Source organism: Ranitomeya imitator, chromosome 3 (assembly GCF_032444005.1).
Source record: "Ranitomeya imitator isolate aRanImi1 chromosome 3, aRanImi1.pri, whole genome shotgun sequence".
NCBI classification, from domain to species: Eukaryota; Metazoa; Chordata; class Amphibia; order Anura; family Dendrobatidae; genus Ranitomeya; species Ranitomeya imitator.
In genome coordinates this window covers 468,346,725-468,369,355 of record NC_091284.1, presented here as the reverse complement: position 1 = coordinate 468,369,355, position 22,631 = coordinate 468,346,725, and the positions used below count along the sequence as shown (strand labels likewise).

General features: G+C 50.7%; 1 protein-coding gene across 1 annotated transcript in view; it reads right to left on the bottom strand.

The window, feature by feature from the left end:
- Nucleotides 1-22,415, bottom strand: part of LOC138670269 (ubiquitin-conjugating enzyme E2 G1) — a 111,016-nt gene extending 88,601 nt beyond the window's left edge. Inside the window, exon 1 of the mRNA XM_069757463.1 lies at nt 22,115-22,415. Coding sequence (XP_069613564.1) covers nt 22,115-22,160 — 46 coding nt within the window. The 5' untranslated portion in view covers nt 22,161-22,415. The remainder of the gene's footprint in view (nt 1-22,114) is intronic.
- Nucleotides 22,416-22,631: the final 216 nt, after the last annotated feature.

The following is a 22,631-nucleotide window of genomic DNA, read 5'->3' as shown; positions in this document are numbered from 1 at the left end:
GATCAGTCATATGGAAAAAGCATGTGACAATCAGCCTTGATGTTTTTTCTTCAGAATGTTTAAATTAGTAGAGAGGACCATTACCAGCAGATCTTCCTCACCACACGCCATGCATGTCACTCCAGGCTGCACCATACATATTAATACTGAGCTCATTACAAGAAAAGGCATTCCTCACCTCCCCTCCCACCATGACCCAGCGCACAAGGAAAAAGAAGATGCGTATTTAAAGATTCATAAAAATAAAGATTTATAAAAATAAAGTGTTGATTATTCACAACTATCTCACATAACGTACTTCTACAGAACCGGCACAGACAAGCTGGAAAAGACCAGTAATATTCTGAAACTAAACTGAAAACTGCACTGATGAGATCAATTACAATTTCTGAATTACATATCCTATTGATTTCTACGAACACCATACGCACATACTGAACCGCCATCTGTTCCTTCACATTCGTAAGCTCAAGGACTACAATTTCCTTCTAAGGTGCAAATAACATGCACATGCCTCAGTGCTGGAACAGCTCTGACCACGGCGACTAGATACCAATATCACATAAGCATAATCCAAGCTGCACTACAAAAGGAAAGGGAAAAAAAACATATGCTACGTGCCATAAAAAGGCTGCTTTGTGTAAGGATCTTGTTTTTTGCCATTTCACAAACACAATGGGGATTTGTACATAACAGATTGGAGGTATAATTCCCATCTTCATTGGTACTGTACCTCTAATTAAATAGTTAAAAGGGTTTTTCAACTAAATACATTGATCATCTATTTGCGGCACAGGTGATAAACGTATGATTTCCACAGGCAGGATTACTGGGATCTCCACAATCTGACAATAAGGATCCCTATTTGACCACCGCTCCTTATTTCTATGGTACTGACAGACAGGCCCTTAGGGTATGTTCACACGTTCAGGATTTCCATCCTTTTTTTTTCAGGACTGTTTTTTTAAAAAACTGCAGCTCTTGGCAGAAAACGCAGGTCCTTTTTTTGGTCCTTTTTGGTCCTTTTTTGATGCGTTTTTTGATGCGCTTTTTGATCCTTTTTTTTTATGCAGTTTTCTAACCCTAACCCTAACCCTACCCCTACCCCTATTCTAACCTTAGTGAAAAAAAAAAAAAAAAAATTCTTAATTTTTTTATTGTCCCTACCAATGGGGGTGACAAAGTGGGGGGGGTGTCATTTACTATTTTTTTATTTTGATCACTGAGATATCTCAGTGATCAAAATGCACTTTGGAGCGAATCTGCCGGCCGGCAGATTCGGCGGGCGCACTGCGCATGCGCCCGCCATTTTGCAAGATGGCGGCGCCCAGGGAGAAGACGGCCGGACGGACACCGGGACGCCGGGTAAATATAAGGGGGGGAGATTAGGGCACGGGGGGGGGCATCGGAGCACTGGAGGGTGGGCATCGGAGCACGGGGGGCGGGATCGGAGCACGGGGGGGCAGCCACACTCCGCCCACGCACTTCCGCCCGCTCCCCCGCACTTCCTGCTGCAGCGGTTCTGCACATCAAATCGCAGTAAAACCCGCAGATATATTTTTGATCTGCGGGTTTTACTGCGGTTTTGACCTCACAATGGAGGTCTATGGGTGCAGAACCGCTGCGGTTCAGGAAAAAGAAGTGACATGCTCCTTTTTTGCCGCAGCTATTCTGCGCGGCTTTTTAAACGAAATTCCGGATCATGTGCACAGCAGTGACTGTTTTCCATAGGGTTACATTGTTATGTACCCTGCATGGAAAGCTGCGGTTCCGCAGTAAAAAACGCACTGTGTGAACATGGCCTTAGATTACGTTCCCATGATCAGGAATTGGCAGCGCTTTGGATGCATCATACTTCCACTGCGTCCAAAGCGCTGTGTTCTAATCATGCAGGTAAATCCACAGGTGTACACTGAATCGTGCAGATTTACATCATCCAATAAAATCTATAGCGACAATTTCTGTTGTGGATATTAGCTAGTCTCCGCAACAGAAATTAACATGCTGCGTCTCAGAAATCCACACTGCAGGTGACTTTACGCAGCATCAAATAACAGCACAGTGGGCCTGAGATTTCTATAAATCCCATTAACTGTGCTTGTACTGTACAACGCAGCGTTTTGTATCAAGTGTGCGCGCGCTGGGGCCAAAACAATGCTATTCCTGACCGTGGGCACACAGCCTTAGAAGTGAAGGACGAAGTGGTCAAAACTCCATTTACACTGGCTACTTTGTGCCCCAAGTATGATTACTGAGGATCCCAAAAAGTGTAGAAATGGCCATTTAACTTCTATTTTTCTATGCAAGTAGGATTTCCATACAGAAACAAAGTTGGCAAATACACGAAGTACAGAAAAAGAAAAGAAAAAAGAAAAAAAAAACGACAGCACATTGGGAAGAATACGAGCCAAAAGTCCAAGCGTATAATAGTGTTCAAAATAAATTAACTTCTTACCTTAAGTATATGTCACTATCAATTCTTGCTGTGGACCCCCCACCCAACTCCTGAAGTCCACATTCAGAAACAATTTGAAGTGGTGGGGTACAGCTGACAGATCTAAATGTGTATGGCCAGCTGTAAAATGTGGGGGTCTCATTCAAGGCCTCCAGCAATTCGCTAGACCAGAGTAATCCAAAAACTCCATTTACGGAAAGCCCCTCAGCTGTCCAAGCCGCGGGCTACAATCTGCGATTTATGGTAAAGAACAGAATGCCTCCAACTGCTGTCTACAAGTAGTCTCAGGGCTCCTTCACATGAGTATTAAATATCCCTATGCAAAAACGGTACAGAGGACTGACCAATGCAGGGAAACGTGATCGTTCACAAAAGTTTCTACACAAACCAATTGTCTTTGAGAAAAAAAATTAAAATATGCAATATACACTACCTTAATCCGTATTTCAGATTACATTAACCCATAAGTCAATGGTTGCGCAAAAAAACAGATCACATTTGTGTTACCATCTGTGGATCCATTACAGTCTTAACCCCTTCATGATGCGCCAATTTCCATTTGTGTGTCTTTTCCCCCACATTCTTCCCAGAGCCATAACTCATTTTTTGCTGGACAAGTTGTACTTTTTAATGACACCACTGATTTTACCTTATAGTAAACGGCTTACGGTGTACCTTTTATAGTAAAAATTACTTTGCAACATACCTGGATTCTCCTCATTAGTACGATAATAGCAATACCAAGTATGTACAGTTTATTTTTATTGAGTGGTAAAAAAAAAAAATAAAGTCAGAAGTTTGAAAACAGAATTTTTTTTGGGTGGTGTTGACATTTTCCGAGACCCGTAGCGTTTTCATTATTTGGTCGATGGAGCTATTCGGCTGCTTATTTTTTGCTGGCTAAACTTTTTTGGTAACATTTTGGGATAGATATGATGATCACTTGTTACAGCATTTTGTGGTATTGCATGGACCCAAAAAAAAAAAAAAAAAACCCTGGTAATTTTGATGTTCTTGAATTTTTTCCTTTTACCGTGTTTGATGGCTCGAACTTTTCTGAATGCTTCAATGCCACATGAATAATGAAGTTAAAAAGGGGGGGAGGGGATTTGAACTTTTGGTTGATTTTGTTTGTTTTCTTCCACACTTTTCACTGCACTTTAGTTGGTCTGATCACTTATGCAGCAATACTGTAGTATTACTGTATATAGCACATTGTGAAAATAATTGCCTCCTTTGAGGCTCAACCATGGGCAAAGTTTCAAGGAGGCTTTTTCATGACAAGCACGGAGGTCTTCAACAGACCCCCTACTGTTGTAGCAACCCATGATCATGTTATGGGAGCATAGAATGACATGCCCCCTAGGCGGCGCATTGTTAATGCCAATGTCAGTTTGACAGCGGCATTTTACAGGTTACCAACTGTGAGCGGCGTAAAGTGCCACCCAGGACTGTTGCAGGCAGGTGCTGGCTGTAACGCATAGGGGGGCTCACCCTGTCAACCTGCTCCATACACCCGCTTCTGGCTTGTCCTGTACATGTCATGAAGGGTTTACACTAAGGAGTCTAATATGTATTAAATTGTTCATTTAAAAACCGGATGCCATATATATGACAATCAAGTGTTTTCTTCTCCTGGGGAACTTGGAAGGAAAATGTAGAAACGGTGGCCACAATGTGGATGAAAAATGGAGTGACAATTAAATTCTACTGTTTTGGCTACATTCACATGAAGCAGGTGAAAACCACAGTAAAGGTACCTTCACACATAACGATATTGTTAACGATATCGTTGCTATTTGTGACGTAGCAACGATATCGTTATGTATGACAGCGACCAACGATCAGGCCCCTGCTGGGAGATCGTTGGTCGCTGAATAAAGTCCAGAACTTTATTTCGTCGCTGGACTCCCTGGAGACATCGCTGGATCGGCGTGTGTGACACCGATCCAGCGATGTCTTCACTGGTAACCAGGGTAAACATCGGGTAACTAAGCGCAGGGCCGCGCTTAGTAACCCGATGTTTACCCTGGTTACCATCCTAAAAGTAAAAAAAAACAAACACTAGATACTTACCTACAGCCGTCTGTCCTCCAGCGCTGTGCTCTGCACTCCTCCTGTACTGGCTGTGAGCCGGAAAGCAGAGCGGTGACGTCACCGCTCTGCTTTCCGGCTCCCAGACAGTACAGGAGGAGAGCAGAGAAGCAGAGCGCACCGCTGGAGGACAGACGGCTGTAGGTAAGTATCTAGTGTTTGTTTTTTTTTACTTTTAGGATGGTAACCAGGGTAAACATCGGGTTACTAAGCGCGGCCCTGCGCTTAGTTACCCGATGTTTACCCTGGTTACCGGCATCGTTGGTCGCTGGAGAGCGGTCTGTGTGACAGCTCTCCAGCGACCAAACAGCGACGCTGCAGCGATCCGGATCGTTGTCGGTATCGCTGCAGCGTCGCTCAGTGTGAAGGGGCCTTAAGCCTTTGCTAACACCATCTTACCACGGTTTCCTTGCACAATCACTTTCTTCCAGGGAAAGTCATTTCACATGCAAAACTGTGGGGCCGTTACAATGCAGGAGAAACAGATTTTTCCTGTAAGATTAAAGGGAACCTGACACCAGGTTGGGCTGATAAGAAATACGGCCATTACCTTTCAGGGCTAATATACAGCATTCTATAATGATGTATATGTATCCCCAACCCGACCTGCAAGAGAAGAAAAATAACATACTCACATGCGGGGTGGTCTGATGGGTGTTGCTCTTCTTGGTCGGCCACCTCCCTTCTTCTTGCAATGCCGCCCTCCTGCTTGCTTCGCGTGGATGACGTGTCTCCTCTGCACAGCGCTCCTGCACAGGTGCACTTCACTGCAGTACTTTGCTCTGCCCTCGACAGGGCAGTGAAGTGCACCTGTGCAGGAGAACTGTGCAGAGGAGGCTGTGTGGATGACAATGGGACGAGTCATCCACATGAAGCAAGCAGGAGGACGGGGATCGTAAGAAGATGGGAGGCGCCGGACCAAGGCCAGCGACACCCATCGGATTGGACCGCCCCGCAGGTGAGTATAATAAAAGTTATTATTCTTCTCTTACAGGTCGGGTTGGGGGCAGATATACAGCATTATAGAATGCTGCATATCAGCCCTGAAAGGTGATGGCCGTATCTTTTATCAGCCAAACATGGTGACAGGTTCTCTGTGAGGGATCAAGCAGGAAAAAGTGGATATACTACAGCAACACAAGCAACATGCTTTTGATGGTTGATCAGCTATAACCCTACAAATCAAATTTCGTGTTAAATCAAGCTGATTTCTTTTAGGGCATGTGGCAGCTCCATCTTGCCTTACCCTAAGGGCCCCTTTCCACTTGCGAGGAAAACGGACGAGTGCAATCCGATAAAAAAAAAAATCGGATTGCACTCGGACCAATGTTAATCAATAGGTGACATTCCATTTGCGATTTTTTTCTCAGCCGAAATCGGACTGAGAAAAATCTGTGTCGGCTGAGAAAAAAAAAAAAAAAAAAAAAAAAAATCGCAGCATGCTGCGTATTGTTGAGATTCTCGGACGAGACTCGCCAATGCAAGTCAATGGGTGCGAGAAAAAAAAACGCACAGCACTCGCACCATGCGAGTGCTGTCCGATTTTTACGCACCCGTGTCCTTAGAAAAGCCGGCAATTCAGCGTAGAGTACAGTAAAATCACACTGACAGGTTAGATTAGAGTAGATATATACACATAGAATAGGTATATATACATATATATATATGTCAGGGAGACACCCATGTATATATATTTATATTTAATGCAGCGTGAGATGGCTTTAAAGCTGGTAATTCAATTACCGGCTTTTGCTTTCTCCTTCACAAACCCGACATGATATGAGACATGGTTTACATACAGTAAACCATCTCATATCACCATTTTTTTGCATATTCCACACTACTAATGTTAGTAGTGTGTATATGCAAAATTTGGCCGTTCTAGCTAGTAAAATAAGGGGTTAAATGACGGAAAAAATTGGCGTGGGCTCCTGCACAATTTTCTCCGCCAGAGTAGTAAAGCCAGTGACTGAGGGCAGATATTAATAGCCTGGAGAGGGTCCATGGTTATTGGCCCCCCCTGGCTAAAAACATCTGCCCCCAGCCACCCCAGAACAGGCACATCTGGAAGATGCGCCTATTCTGGCACTTGGCCACTCTCTTCCCATTCCCGTGTAGCGGTGGGATATGGGGTAATGAAGGGTTAATGCCACCTTGCTATTGTAAGGTGACATTAAGCCTAATTAATAATGGAGAGGCGTCAATTATGACACCTATCCATTATTAATCCAATACTAGTAAAGGGTTAAAAAAAAAAAAAAAAAAAACACACATTAAAAATTAATTTATTGAAAAAAATCACAAAGGCTGTTGTATTACTTTATTCTACTTTCAATCCACTCACTGAAGACCCTCGATCTGTAACAAAAAAAAAAAAATAAACCAACAATATACATACCTTCCGAGGATCTGGCACGTCCAACGATGTAGATCCATCTGAAGGGGTTAAAATATTTTGCAGACACGAGCTCCACTAATGCAGGATGCTCATTTCTGCAAAACCCCAGCGAATGAAGCTAAATATAGGTCAATGACCTATATTTAGCTTCATTTGCGGTGAGGCGCCCTCTGCTGGCTGTTCCTAGATCGTGGGAACTTTCCTAGAAAGCTCCCAGGCTCGAGTTCATAAGAGGCGCCCTCTGCTGGTTGTCCTCATATGAACTCGAGCCAGGGAGCTTTCTAGGAAAGTTCCCACGATCTAGGAACAACCAGCAGAGGGCGCCTCACCGCAAATGAAGCTAAATATAGGTCATTGACCTATATTTAGCTTCATTCGCCGGGGTTTTGCAGAAATGAGCATCCTGCATTAGCGGAGCTCGTGTCTGCAAAATATTTTAACCCCTTCAGATGGATCTACATCGTTGGACGTGCCAGATCCTCGGAAGGTACAGGTCCTTCTCAAAAAATTAGCATATAGTGTTAAATTTCATTATTTACCATAATGTAACGATTACAATTAAACTTTCATATATTATAGATTCATTATCCACCAACTGAAATTTGTCAGGTCTTTTATTGTTTTAATACTGATGATTTTGGCATACAACTCCTGATAACCCAAAAAAACCTGTCTCAATAAATTAGCATATCAAGAAAAGGTTCTCTAAACGACCTATTACCCTAATCTTCTGAATCAACTAATTAACTCTAAACACATGCAAAAGATACCTGAGGCTTTTATAAACTCCCTGCCTGGTTCATTACTCAAAACCCCCATCATGGGTAAAGGTACTGTCACACTAGACGATATCGCTAGCGATCCGTGACGTTGCAGCGTCCGCGCTAGCGATATCGTCCAGTGTGACAGGCAGCAGCGATCAGGCCCCTGCTGGGAGATCGCTGGTCGGGGAAGAAAGTCCAGAACTTTATTTCGTCGCTGGACTCCCCGTAGACATCGCTGAATCGGCGTGTGTGACACCGATTCAGCGATGTCTTCACTGGTAACCAGGGTAAACATCGGGTAACTAAGCGCAGGGCCGCGCTTAGTAACCCGATGTTTACCCTGGTTACCAGCGTAAAAAAACAAACAGTACATACTTACATTCAGCTGTCTGTCCCTTGCCGTCTGGTTCCTGCACTGACTGCTGGCCGTAAAGTGAAAGCAGAGCACAGCCACAGCGGTGAGTCACCGCTGTGTGACTCACCGCTGTGCTGTGCTTTCACTTTCACTTTACGGCCAGCAGTCAGTGCAGGAACCAGACGGCAAGGGACAGACAGCTGAATGTAAGTATGTACTGTTTGTTTTTTTACGCTGGTAACCAGGGTAAACATCGGGTTACTAAGCGCGGCCCTGCGCTTAGTTACCCGATGTTTACCCTGGTTACCGGGGACCTCGGGATCGTTGGTCGCTGGAGAGCTGTCTGTGTGACAGCTCTCCAGCGACGCTGCAGCGATCCGGATCGTTGTCGGTATCGCTGCAGCGTCGCTAAGTGTGACGGTACCTTAAGACTAGCGACCTGACAGATGTCAAGAAGGCCATCATTGACACCCTCAAGCAAGAGGGTAAGACCCAGAAAGAAATTTCTCAACAAATAGGCTGTTCCCAGAGTGCTGTATCAAGGCACCTCAATGGTAAGTCTGTTGGAAGGAAACAATGTGGCAGAAAACGCTGTACAACGAGAAGGAGACCGGACCCTGAGGAAGATTGTGGAGAAGGACCGATTCCAGACCTTGGGGAACCTGAGGAAGCAGTGGACTGAGTCTGGTGTGGAAACATCCAGAGCCACTGTGCACAGGCGTGCGCAGGAAATGGGCTACAGGTGCCGCATTCCCCAGGTAAAGCCACTTTTGAACCATAAACAGCGGCAGAGGCGCCTGACCTGGGCTACAGAGAAGCAGCACTGGACTGTTGCTAAGTGGTCCCAAGTACTTTTTTCTGATGAAAGCAAATTTTGCATGTCATTCGGAAATCAAGGTGCCAGAGTCTGGAGGAAGACTGGGGAGAAGGAAATGCCAAAATGCCTGAAGTCCAGTGTCAAGTACCCACAGTCAGTGATGGTGTGGGGTGCCATGTCAGCTGCTGGTGTTGGTCCACTGTGTTTCATCAAGGGCAGGGTCAATGCAGCTAGCCATCAGGAGATTTTGGAGCACTTCATGCTTCCATCGGCTGAAATGCTTTATGGAGATGAAGATTTCATTTTTCAGCACGACCTGGCACCTGCTCACAGTGCCAAAACCACTGGTAAATGGTTTACTGACCATGGTATTACTGTGCTCAATTGGCCTGCCAACTCTCCTGACCTGAACCCCATAGAGAATCTGTGGGATATTGTGAAGAGAAAGTTGAGAGACGCAAGACCCAACACTCTGGATGAGCTTAAGGCCGCTATTGAAGCATCCTGGGCCTCCATAACATCTCAGCAGTGTCACAGGCTGATTGCCTCCATGCCACGCCGCATTGAAGCAGTCATTTCTGCCAAAGGATTCCCGACAAAGTATTGAGTGCATAACTGAACATTATTATTTGATGGTTTTTTTGTTTGTTATTAAAAAACACTTATTTGATTGGATGGGTGAAATATGCTAATTTATTGAGACAGGTTTTTTGGGTTATCAGGAGTTGTATGCCAAAATCATCAGTATTAAAACAATAAAAGACCTGACAAATTTCAGTTGGTGGATAATGCATCTATAATATATGAAAGTTTAATTGTAATCATTACATTATGGTAAATAATGAAATTTAACACTATATGCTAATTTTTTGAGAAGGACCTGTATGTATATTGTTGGTTTATTATTTTTTTTTTGTTACAGATCGAGGGTCTTCAGTGAGTGGATTGAGAGTAGAATAAAGTAATACAACAGCCTTTGTGATTTTTTAAATAAATAAATTTTTAATAATGTGTGGTTTTTTTTAACCCTTTACTAGTATTGGATTAATAATGGATAGGTGTCATAATTGACGCCTCTCCATTATTAATTAGGCTTAATGTCACCTTACAATAGCAAGGTGGCATTAACCCTTCATTACCCCATATCCCACCGCTACACGGGAATGGGAAGAGAGTGGCCAAGTGCCAGAATAGGCGCATCTTCCAGATGTGCCTGTTCTGGGGTGGCTGGGGGCAGATGTTTTTAGCCAGGGGGGGGGCCCCAATAACCATGGACCCTCTCCAGGCTATTAATATCTGCCCTCAGTCACTGGCTTTACTACTCTGACGGAGAAAATTGTGCGGGAGCCCACGCCAATTTTTTCCGTCAGTTAACCCCTTATTTTACTAGCTAGAACGGCCAAATTTTGCATATATACACTACTAACATTAGTAGTGTGGAATATGCAAAAAAAAAGGTGATATGAGATGGTTTACTGTATGTAAACCAGGTCTCATATCATGTCGGGTTTGTGAAGGAGATAGGAAAAGCCGGTAATTGAATTACCAGCTTTAAAGCTATCTCACGCTGCATTAAATATAAATATATATACATAGGTGTCTCCCTGACATATATATATATGTATATATACCTATTCTATGTGTATATATCTACTCTAATCTAACCTGTCAGTGTGATTTTACTGTACTCTGCGCTGAATTGCCGGCTTTTCTAAGGACACGGGTGCGTAAAAATCGGACAGCAATACGGATGTCATACGGATGTTGCGATAAAAAACTCGCATGACACTCGCATGGCACTCGCAGACGTTACAGCAGTTTTTTCGGTCCGTAAATCGGACCGCTTTTTTCTCACAAGTGGAAAGGGGCCCTAAGGGCTCTTTCAGACATCAGGTTTTATCATGTACGAGAAAACGGACAAAGTTTCATCAGTTTTTCCTCGTATTTGGAAAAACAAGGTTTCTACACCTTATCAAATGCAACAGTCCGTGAAAAAATGTCCTTTTTTTCCACAGGCCCATAGACTTGCATTAAGGGCTCATTTTCATTTGCGAGACAAAAAAAAAAGGACGAGTGCAATCAGATTAAAAAAAAAATGGATTGCACTCTGACCAATGTTATTCAATGGGTTACATCTCATCTGCAATTTTTTTTCTGCTGAAATCAAACGGAGGAGAAAAAATAAATAAATTAAAAAAAAAAAATCTGTGATGCTGTGATTTGCCATGTATCTTGGACGAGACTCCGAGCCTATGGGTGTGAAAAAAAAAATAATCTCACAGTACTCTGACCATGAGAGTGCTGTCCAATTTTTTACGCACCGATGTCCTTTGAAAAGCTGCATACAGTAAAATCAGTGATGGGTTAAAAAAAAAAAAAAAAAAGAATAGAATATATACATACATACACACACACACATATATATATGTATTCATAATAGATCGATGAAGAGTCGGCAATTCAGCAGCCGCTTAATGTAAAATCGCATCGGGACCCGACAGGGTAGAATAGGTGGATTACATACAGTATATACACATAGAATAGATATATGGATGTCAGTGACAATTAAACAGTGTGTGCAGCTTACTGTACATGTAATAAGACTATTTTTCTGAAGAAAAAAAATTGACGTGGGCTCCTCGTAAGTTTTTTTGACCAGCAGAGGGAAAGCTGACAGCAGATGTTTATAGCCTGGGAAAGGGGTAATACCCATGAAGCTTCCCAGACTATTAATATCAGCTCACAACTGTATACTTCGCATTTACTGGCTATTAAAATGAGGACCCTAAAAAAAAAAAAAAATGTAAAAAAATAAATAAAATAACGTAGGGTCCCCCTATAATTAATAACCAGCCAAGGCTATGCAGACAGCAGCGAAATGATAATAGCCTAGGAAGGGGCAATGGATACTGACCCCCCCCCCAGGCTAAAAACATCTGCTCTCAGCCACCCCAGAAAAGTCGCATCTCTAAGATGTATCAATTCTGGCACTTAGCCTCGTACTTCCCACTTGCCCTGTAACGGTGGCAAGTGGGCTGATGGGGATGGGTGGGGGGAACTTTCTCATGCTCGCAGTGCTGTCAGACAGGTAATAGGAGTTCACATGGAGATACTGGGTATATATGCTGCTCTGTGCTCATGCAACCTGCCATCTAGATATCGAAGAGCTATACACGTTATGGGACAAATGGATTATCAGCTCTACGACAAAGGTGAGGAATATAGTTGTTGTTTTTTTAACCCCTTTCTGACCTCGGACGGGATAGTATGTCCGAGGTCAGAAGCCCCACTTTGATGCGGGCTCTGGCGGTGAGCCCGCATCAAAGCCGGGACATGTCAACTGTTTTGAACAGCTGACATGTGCCCGTAATAGGCGCGGGTAGAATCGCAATCTGCCCGCGCCTATTAACTAGTTAAATGCCGCTGTCAAACGCAGACAGCGGCATTTAACTACCGCTTCCGGCCGGGCGGCCGGAAATGATCACATCGCCGACCCCCGTCACATGATCGGAGGTCGGCGATGCTTCAGCATTGTAACCATATATGTCCTTGAGACCTCTATGGTTACTGATTCCCGGCAGCTGTGAGAGCCACCCTGTGGTCGGCGCTCACAGCACACCTGCAATTCTGCTACATAGCAGCGAACATCAGATCGCTGCTATGTAGCAGAGGTGATAGTGTTGTGCCAGCATGGCAAAAGTTAAAGTAAAAAAAAAGTGAAAAAAATGAAATATAAAAGTTTAAATCACCCCCTTTTGCCCCAATCAAAATAAAACAAAAATAAAAAAATAAAACCTACACATATTTGGTATCGCCGCGTTCAGAATCGCCCGATCTATCAATAAAAAAAAAGCATTAACCTGATCGCTAAACGGCGTAGCAAGAAAAAAAATCGAAACGCCAGAATTACGTTTTTTTTTGGTCGCCGCGACATTGCATTAAAATGCAATAACGGGCGATCAAAAGAACGTATCTGAACCGAAATGGTATCATTAAAAAAGTCAGCTTGGCACGCAAAAAATAAGCCAACCGACCCCAGATCATGAAAAATGGAGACGCTACGAGTATCGGAAAATGGCACAATTTTTTTTTTTTTTTTAGCAAAGTTTGGAAAATTTTTTTCACCACTTAGATAAAAAATTACCTAGTCATGTTGGGTGTCTATGAACTCGTAATGACCTGTAGAATCATAACGGCAGATCAGTTTTAGCATTTAGTGAACCTAGCAAAAAAAGCCAAGCAAAAAACAAGTGTGGGATTGCACTTTTTTTGCAATTTCACCGCACTTGGAATTTTTTTGCCGTTTTCTAGTACACGACATGGTAAAACCCAATTATGTTGTTCAAAAGTATAATTCGTCCCGCAAAAAATAAGCCCTCACATGGCCAAATTGACGGAAAAATAAAAAAGTTACGGCTCTGGGAAGGAGGGGAGCGAAAAACGAACACGGAAAAATGGAAAATCCCAAGGTCATAAAGGGGTTAACTTCAGCAGAAGACAAATAAGTTGGTGGAATGGGCGAGGTCGTAAGTATAGTTTAATTTATTAAAGGAGTGTCATTCTTTCAAGTAAATGACGTGTATGTGTGTGTGTGTGTGTGTGTGTGTGTGTGTGTGTGTGTGTGTGTGTGTGTGTGTGTGTGTGTGTGTGTGTGTGTGTGTGTTTATACAACATGACTATGAGGTTAGTAGTGGGGGATGTCTTATTGACACCTCTCCATTACTAGCCTCCGGGCTTGATGTCATCTGACAATATAAAGGTGACATCAACCCCCCCCCCCCCCCCCCCCCAACTATTAACCCACTTGCCACCGCCACAGGGCATGTGGGAAGAGCGAGGCTAAGTACCAGAATTGGCACATCTTAGAGACGAGCCTTTTCTGGGGCAGCTGAGAGACGATTTATTAGCCCGGGGAGAGGGGGGGGCAGTATCCATGGCCCCTTCCTAGGCTATAAATATCAGCCCGCAGATGTCTGCATAGCCTTTGCTGGTAATAATAGGGGGATCTCAAGTTATTTTTATTTATTTTTTTTTAGGGTCTCCCATTTTAATAGCCAGTAAAGAATAATAGTAATAGCATGGGAAGCTCCATGGGTATTACCCCCTTCCCAGGCTATAAAAATTTAAAAAATTAGATATACATACACACATTTTCTATGCGTTTAAGAATATTTCCTCTGAAAACTGTAAATGACAATTTCTCTATGTAAAAACTCATGTTAAAAATCGCATTGCAGTTGGATGTAATTCGGATACTAGGTGTGACACTCGCATGATTTTTAGGTCCTGATATGGGAACTTTTTTCTATTTCATGGGTATGAGCCCTATTTTGAGTGGACCACTCAGTCTGCGAAAAGTAAGACGTGTGAACGGCCCATTCACTAGCATAGGTACAAGTGCTAACCGTGTAAAGGACGAATAGCACTTGTACGTAAAAAAAAAAAATGAATGAGCCTTTGGGTCCTAATAAACAGACTGAATAACTTAAAGGGGGTGGGGATTCCAGTCGCGTAAGAAAACCCGTTGAAGTCCTCAACAGTAGAATTCGGGCAGTACATTGCATCACTAGTTGTACACCCATAAACAGGAAAGAAGCACAATGATAGATCTGCACTTCCATGATCTTGACATTAAAGTACCGTAGTTTACAAATCCTGATGGAGAATAAAAAAGTGTAATTGTTAGATTCTGACGGCTCAGAATAATCAAGTGAACGGCTGTGTCCAAATACGAAGACGGAGTGACAGAAAATGCTAAACTATACAAAACAGCGCCCTGTTGTCACTTCTTTCCCAACCCCCAAGTCCAACAGAGAAAGCACCACCTGGGGTGCACTCTAATAAACTTAAAGACCTTTTCTATTTTACCTTTAGCAAACATCATTTGATGTTGGATTATCATATCAGGACTGTCACTGAAGCAAAAAAAGCACACTTTCCAGAATGTCGAACTACATTATCACCAACTCTGTTATCCTTATCTCACTTGTACCAGCTCTGCTGTCTCCTCACTCCCACACCCTTGAAATTTGGTGGCAGCCCCAAAGGGTTCCCATCGCTTTAAATCTCGCAGCACATGTAAGATGTATTGTGAGACCCCAATGCAGAGGTCAGAGCGCAGTGGCAACCTGGGCCTTGTGTCACTGGAAGCTAGAGCCCTGTGCACCAGCAGATGCCTGGGGCTGAGAGAAGCTGATACAAAAGGGAGGTTGTGCCTCTACACAACATCAAACTTTACCTGGGGTTATGTCACTGAGCACCCCGCACTGACTGCAGCGCCATCCTGTCAGTGCCAGAGAGCTGCACCCCAGAGTGGATGCCACAGCCCACCAACACAGCAGCCTTCCGGGGCATAGCGTAACCCCTCCCCCAAACAAGGTGGTCTCACAGGGCGCAGCGTATCCCCTCCACCACACACACAGGTCAGCCTTCCGAGGTGCAACGAACCTCTGCCCACACGGTGGCCTACTGGGGCACAGCGAACTCCCTCCCATGCGTCGCCTACCAACGCGCAGCGAACCCCCACCCACACAGCGACCCATCAGGGTGCAGGGAATAGTGATGGGTCATTTGTGAATGAACAGATTGTGAACGATGGGAGCCGGCATCCCAGTGAGCGACAATTCTCTAAACGGCTTTCACTGGGCGTAAAATACTTGTGTTCTGTGGACGCAAGTCCGCCCACCCAAACTCCTCCCACTAATCACTAACTGGCTAACTAAGTAGGCGGCGTTTCAGAGGCATTAATAATCTTAACCCCTTAGTGACCACCGACATCTTTTTACTGACCTGCGATATAAGAGACTAGTATGCTATAGCTGACAACTTGCTGCATCAGCCACAATCAGTGTTGGTACCGTCCATATCTGTTTAACCCCTTAAATGCTGCTGTCAATGACTACAGCATCTAGATGGTTAACAGAGTGTGGGGGCTTCCTCTTTAACCCTATCGGCACCCTGAGCTCTTGATCGTGTGGTCCTGATGTTTGCTGTGGCAATTCAAGGCCAATAACAGCCATAAAGTCTTCCAGCTATAGCGGCCTGTTCAGAAGTTAGAAACATTTAGGTGGTCAAAAAATAAATTACTTCATTTCTGTTATGCCACTTTGCATTAATTCCTGAAAAGCACCTAAAAGGTTAATAAACGGACAGCAGTTTTCAGCATGTCGGGGGTACTGTTTTTAAAATGGTATCACTTTTGGGGGTTTCCAATATTTAGGACCCCCAAAGTCACTTGAAACTTATTAGGTCCCAAAAAAAAAAAAAAAAAGTAGTAAATTTCCTTGGAAAAATTACTGCTACATTTTTAAACCTTCCAAAATTCTAACAAAATAAAACGATATTTTACAAATGGTGCTGATGTAAAGCCGACATGAGGGAAATGTTATTTATTAATGTTTGCGTGGTATGACTATCTGGATTAGGCCGGAGTCACACATGCGAGAAACAAGTCCGTATCTCGCATGTGAACAGCAAGCTCTGGCGCCGGCACTTCGGAGCAGAGCGTGCAGCCGCATAGCAACACATGGAGCCGCACGCTCCGCTCCGAAGTGCCGGCGCCAGAGCTTGCTGTTCACATGCGAGACACAGACGTGTTTCTCGCATGTGTGATTCCGGCCTTAAAGGGATAATCATTCACATTTCAAAAATCGCTAATTTTTGTAAAATTTCTGATATTTTTTTTAATTTATAAAAAATATCAACATAAATTTACCTTTTACCATAAAGTACAATATGTCATAGAAAAAAAATCTCAAAATCAACGGCGTTCCAGAGTTATTAACACAAAGTGACACTGGACAGATTTTTCCTCACGGCAGGCTCTAGGGGCACAACCCACGCCCCCTTCCCCCACGGCAAGCTCTAGGGGCACAACCCCCCCCCCTTCCCCCACGGTAAGCTCTAGGGGCACAACCTACCCCCCTCCACGGCAGGCGCTAGGAGCCCAACCTCCCCCCCACACACACACACGGCAGGCTCTAGGGGCACCACCTACTCCCCACACACATGGCAGGCTCTAGGGGCACCACCTACTCCCCACACACATGGCAGGCTCTAGGGGCACCACCTACTCGCCACACACACACACGGCAGGCTCTAGGGGCACCACCTACCCCCCCACACACATGGCAGGCTCTAGGGGCACCACCTACTCCCCACACACATGGCAGGCTCTAGGGGCACCACCTACTCCCCACACACACACACGGCAGGCTCTAGGGGCACCACCTACCCCCCCACACACACGGCAGGCTCTAGGGGCACCACCTACTCCCCACACGGCAGGCTCTAGGGGCACCACCTACCCCCCCACACACATGGCAGGCTCTAGGGGCACCACCTACTCGCCACACACACACACGGCAGGCTCTAGGGGCACCACCTACCCCACCACACACATGGCAGGCTCTAGGGGCACCACCTACTCCCCACACACATGGCAGGCTCTAGGGGCACCACCTACTCCCCACACACACACACGGCAGGCTCTAGGGGCACCACCTACCCCCCCACACACATGGCAGGCTCTAGGGGCACCACCTACCCCCCCACACACACACACACACGGCAGGCTCTAGGGGTACCACCTACCCCCCCCCACACACACACACACACACACACACACACACACACACGGCAGGCTCTAGGGGCGCAGGCTCCCCCACGGCAGGCTCTAGGGGCGCAACCTACCCCCCCCCCCTCCCCCACGGCAGGCTCTAGGGACGCAACCTACCCTCCCTCCCCCACAACAGGCTCTAGGGACGCAACCTACCCCCCCCCTCCCACACGGCAGGCTCTAGGGGCGCAACCTACCCCCCCTCCCCCCCCACGGCAGGCTCTAGGGGCGTAACCTACCCCCCCTCCCCCACGGCAGGCTCTAGGGCCGCAACCTACCCTCCCTCCCCCACAACAGGCTCTAGGGACGCAACCTACCCCCCCCTCCCACACGGCAGGCTCTAGGGGCGCAACCTACCCCCCCTCCCCCACGGCAGGCTCTAGGGACGCAACCTACCCTCCCTCCCCCACAACAGGCTCTAGGGACGCAACCTACCCCCCCCCCCCTCCCACACGGCAGGCTCTAGGGGCGCAACCTACCCCCCCCCTCCCCCACGGCAGGCTCTGGGGGCGCCACCTACCCCCCCCTCCCCCACGGCAGGCTCTGGGGGCGCCACCTACCCCCCCCCCCCTCCCCCACGGCAGGCTCTGGGGGCGCCACCTACCCCCCCCCTCCCCCACGGCAGGCTCTAGGGGCGCAACCTACCCCCCCCCCCTCCCCCACGGCAGGCTCTAGGGGCGCAACCTACCCCCCCCCCCTCCCTCACGGCAGGCTCTAGGGGCGCAACCTACCCCCCCTCCCCCACGGCAGGCTCTAGGGGCACCACCTAGCCACCCCCTCCCCCACGGCAGGCTCTAGGGGCACCACCTAGCCACCCCCTCCCCCACGGCAGGCTCTAGGGGCGCAACCTACCCCCCCTCCCCCACGGCAGGCTCTAGGGGCGCAACCTACCCCCCCTCCCCCACGGCAGGCTCTAGGGGCGCAACCTACCCCCCCTCCCCCACGGCAGGCTCTAGGGGCGCAACCTACCCCCCCTCCCCCACGGCAGGCTTTAGGGGCGCAACCTACCCCCCCTCCCCCACGGCAGGCTTTAGGGGCGCAACCTACCCCCCCCCTCCCCCACGGCAGGCTCTAGGGGCGCAACCTACCCCCCCCCCTCCCCCACGGCAGGCTCTAGGGGCGCAACCTACCCCCCCTCCCCCACGGCAGGCTCTAGGGGCGCAACCTACCCCCCCATCCCCACGGCAGGCTCTAGGGGCGCAACCTACCCCCCCCCCCACGGCAGGCTCTAGGGGCGCAACCTACCCCCCCTCCCCCACGGCAGGCTCTAGGGGCGCAACCTACCCCCCCCCCTCCCCCACGGCAGGCTCTAGGGGCGCAACCTACCCCCCCTCCCCCACGGCAGGCTCTAGGGGCGCAACCTACCCCCCACGGCAGGCTCTAGGGGCGCAACCTACCCCCCCCACGGCAGGCTCTAGGGGCGCAACCTACCCCCCCTCCCCCACGGCAGGCTCTAGGGGCGCAACCTACCCCCCCCAGCAGGCTCTAGGGGCGCAACCTACCCCCCCTCCCCCACGGCAGGCTCTAGGGGCGCAACCAACCCCCCCCCCCCCTCCCCGGCAGGCTCTAGGGGTGCAACCTACCCCCCCACGGCAGGCTCTAGGGGCGCAACCTACCCCCCCCCCCCCCCCCACGGCAGGCTCTAGGGGCGCAACCTACCCCCCACGGCAGGCTCTAGGGGCGCAACCTACCCCCCCCCCCACGGCAGGCTCTAGGGGCGCAACTACCCCCTCCCCCACGGCAGGCTCTAGGGGCGCAACCTACCCCCCCTCCCCCACGGCAGGCTCTAGGGGCGCAACCTACCCCCCCCCTCCCCCGCGGCAGGCTCTAGGGGCGCAACCTACCCCCCACGGCAGGCTCTAGGGGCGCAACCTACCCCCCCTCCCCCACGGCAGGCTCTAGGGGCGCAACCTACCCCCCCTCCCCCACGGCAGGCTCTAGGGGCGCAACCTACCCCCCTCCCCCACGGCAGGCTCTAGGGGCGCAACCTACCCCCCCCCCCCCCGGCAGGCTCTAGGGGCGCAACCTACCCCCCCTCCCCCACGGCAGGCTCTAGGGGCGCAACCTACCCCCCCCCCCCGGCAGGCTCTAGGGGCGCAACCTACCCCCCCCACAGCAGGCTCTAGGGGCGCAACCTACCCCCCACGGCAGGCTCTAGGGGCGCAACCTACCCCCCCCACGGCAGGCTCTAGGGGCGCAACCTACCCCCCCTCCCCCACGGCAGGCTCTAGGGGCGCAACCTACCCCCCCCAGCAGGCTCTAGGGGCGCAACCTACCCCCCCTCCCCCACGGCAGGCTCTAGGGGCGCAACCAACCCCCCCCCCCCTCCCCGGCAGGCTGTAGGGGTGCAACCTACCCCCCCACGGCAGGCTCTAGGGGCGCAACCTACCCCCCACGGCAGACTCTAGGGGCGCAACCTACCCCCCACGGCAGGCTCTAGGGGCGCAACCTACCCCCCCCCCCCCCACGGCAGGCTCTAGGGGCGCAACTACCCCCTCCCCCACGGCAGGCTCTAGGGGCGCAACCTACCCCCCCTCCCCCACAGCAGGCTCTAGGGGCGCAACCTACCCCCCCCCCCCCCCGCGGCAGGCTCTAGGGGCGCAACCTACCCCCCACGGCAGGCTCTAGGGGCGCAACCTACCCCCCCTCCCCCACGGCAGGCTCTAGGGGCGCAACCTACCCCCCCTCCCCCACGGCAGGCTCTAGGGGCGCAACCTACCCCCCCTCCCCCACGGCAGGCTCTAGGGGCGCAACCTACCCCCCCCCCCCCCCCGGCAGGCTCTAGGGGCGCAACCTACCCCCCCTCCCCCACGGCAGGCTCTAGGGGCGCAACCTACCCCCCCCGGCAGGCTCTAGGGGCGCAACCTACCCCCCCCCCCCCCACAGCAGGCTCTAGGGGCGCAACCTACCCCCCACGGCAGGCTCTAGGGGCGCAACCTACCCCCCCACGGCAGGCTCTAGGGGCGCAACCTACCCCCCCTCCCCCACGGCAGGCTCTAGGGGCGCAACCTACCCCCCACGGCAGGCTCTAGGGGCGCAACTTACCCCCCCCCCCACGGCAGGCTCTAGGGGCGCAACCTACCCCCCCTCCCCCACGGCAGGCTCTAGGGGCGCAACCTACCCCCCACGGCAGGCTCTAGGGGCGCAACCTACCCCCCACGGCAGGCTCTAGGGGCGCAACATACCCCCCACGGCAGGCTCTAGGGGCGCAACCTACCCCCCACGGCAGGCTCTAGGGGCGTAACCTACCCCCCCCCCCCCCGGCAGGCTCTAGGGGCGCAACCTACCCCCCCTCCCCTACGGCAGGCTCTAGGGGCGCAACCTACCCCCCCTCCCCCACGGCAGGCTCTAGGGGCGCAACCTACCCCCCACGGCAGGCTCTAGGGGCGCAACTTACCCCCCCCCCCCCACGGCAGGCTCTAGGGGCGCAACCTACCCCCCCTCCCCCACGGCAGGCTCTAGGGGCGCAACCTACCCCCCACGGCAGGCTCTAGGGGCACAACCTACCCCCCACGGCAGGCTCTAGGGGCACAACCTACCCCCCACGGCAGGCTCTAGGGGCGTAACCTACCCCCCCCCCCCCCGGCAGGCTCTAGGGGCGCAACCTACCCCCCCTCCCCCACGGCAGGCTCTAGGGGCGCAACCTACCCCCCCCCCCGGCAGGCTCTAGGGGCGCAACCTACCCCCCCCCCCCCCACAGCAGGCTCTAGGGGCGCAACCTACCCCCCACGGCAGGCTCTAGGGGCGCAACCTACCCCCCCACGGCAGGCTCTAGGGGCGCAACCTACCCCCCCTCCCCCACGGCAGGCTCTAGGGGCGCAACCTACCCCCCACGGCAGGCTCTAGGGGCGCAACTTACCCCCCCCCCCACGGCAGGCTCTAGGGGCGCAACCTACCCCCCCTCCCCCACGGCAGGCTCTAGGGGCGCAACCTACCCCCCACGGCAGGCTCTAGGGGCGCAACCTACCCCCCACGGCAGGCTCTAGGGGCGCAACCTACCCCCCACGGCAGGCTCTAGGGGCGCAACCTACCCCCCACGGCAGGCTCTAGGGGCGCAACCTACCCCCCACGGCAGGCTCTAGGGGCGCAACCTACCCCCCACGGCAGGCTCTAGGGGCGCAACCTACCCCCCCCCCCCCCCCCGGCAGGCGCTAGGGGCGCAACCTACCCCTCCCCTCACGGCAGGCTCTAGGGGCGCAACCTACCCCCCCACGGCAGGCTCTAGGGGCGCAACCTTCCCCCCCCCTCCCCCACGGCAGGCTCTAGGGGCGCAACCTACCCCCCCTCCCCCACGGCAGGCTCTAGGGGCGCAGGCTCCAGGGGGCGCAGGCTCTAGGGGGCGCAGGCTACCCCCCCTCCCCCGGCTCTAGCGGCACAACCTACCCCCACACAGGGAGCTCCATACTGCATTACCCCAGCTATGACAACACTATGGGACATGACTGCCCCCATAACCAGGTCCTGCAGTCGGACCTACAGGCAGCAGCCCCCTCCCCCTCCTCACAGCTCCGCCATCTGCCCCTCTGCTGTGAGGGCACAGGACATCTCGCCAGCTCCCACACCGACACAGGCTGCCCCCTCCCTTCATATTACCCCGGGGAGGGCGCACATTACCTGCGAGCTGCCTCCGCAGCAGGAGCGCCGACTGCGGCTCCGTCATACTGAGGCGATGTGAGCAGCGCGGCGGACAACAGGAACCGACGACACCCGACAGGAGGGAGCAGCACAGCTGTCCGAACCGTCACCTCTCGTTCTCCCCCCGGCTCCTCACTCTGTCCCTCGCACTCTTCGCTCTGGCCTCCGTGCGCCTGCGCAGATTTAACTCTTCCCCCATCGTGTGACCTACACATTGCGTGATGAGGGGTGGCAGGGAAAGGGCCGCCATCTTGGGAAGGTCGCTATACCGCGGCCATTTTAGGAAGGTCATATAACGCGATCGCTGCTTCCTGTATAAAAAGTAATAAGAAACGTATTAGCATCTCCACAGCCGGCCTGCAGTGTGACCAGCATAAGACTGGTCGCCATTTCAACCTAGGAAGAGATCTAGTGACCACAGAAAGCGCCTACCAGGGACTGAACCAGAAATGGAACCGCGACCCCCAAACCAGACACTTTCCTTATCAGAAATCAA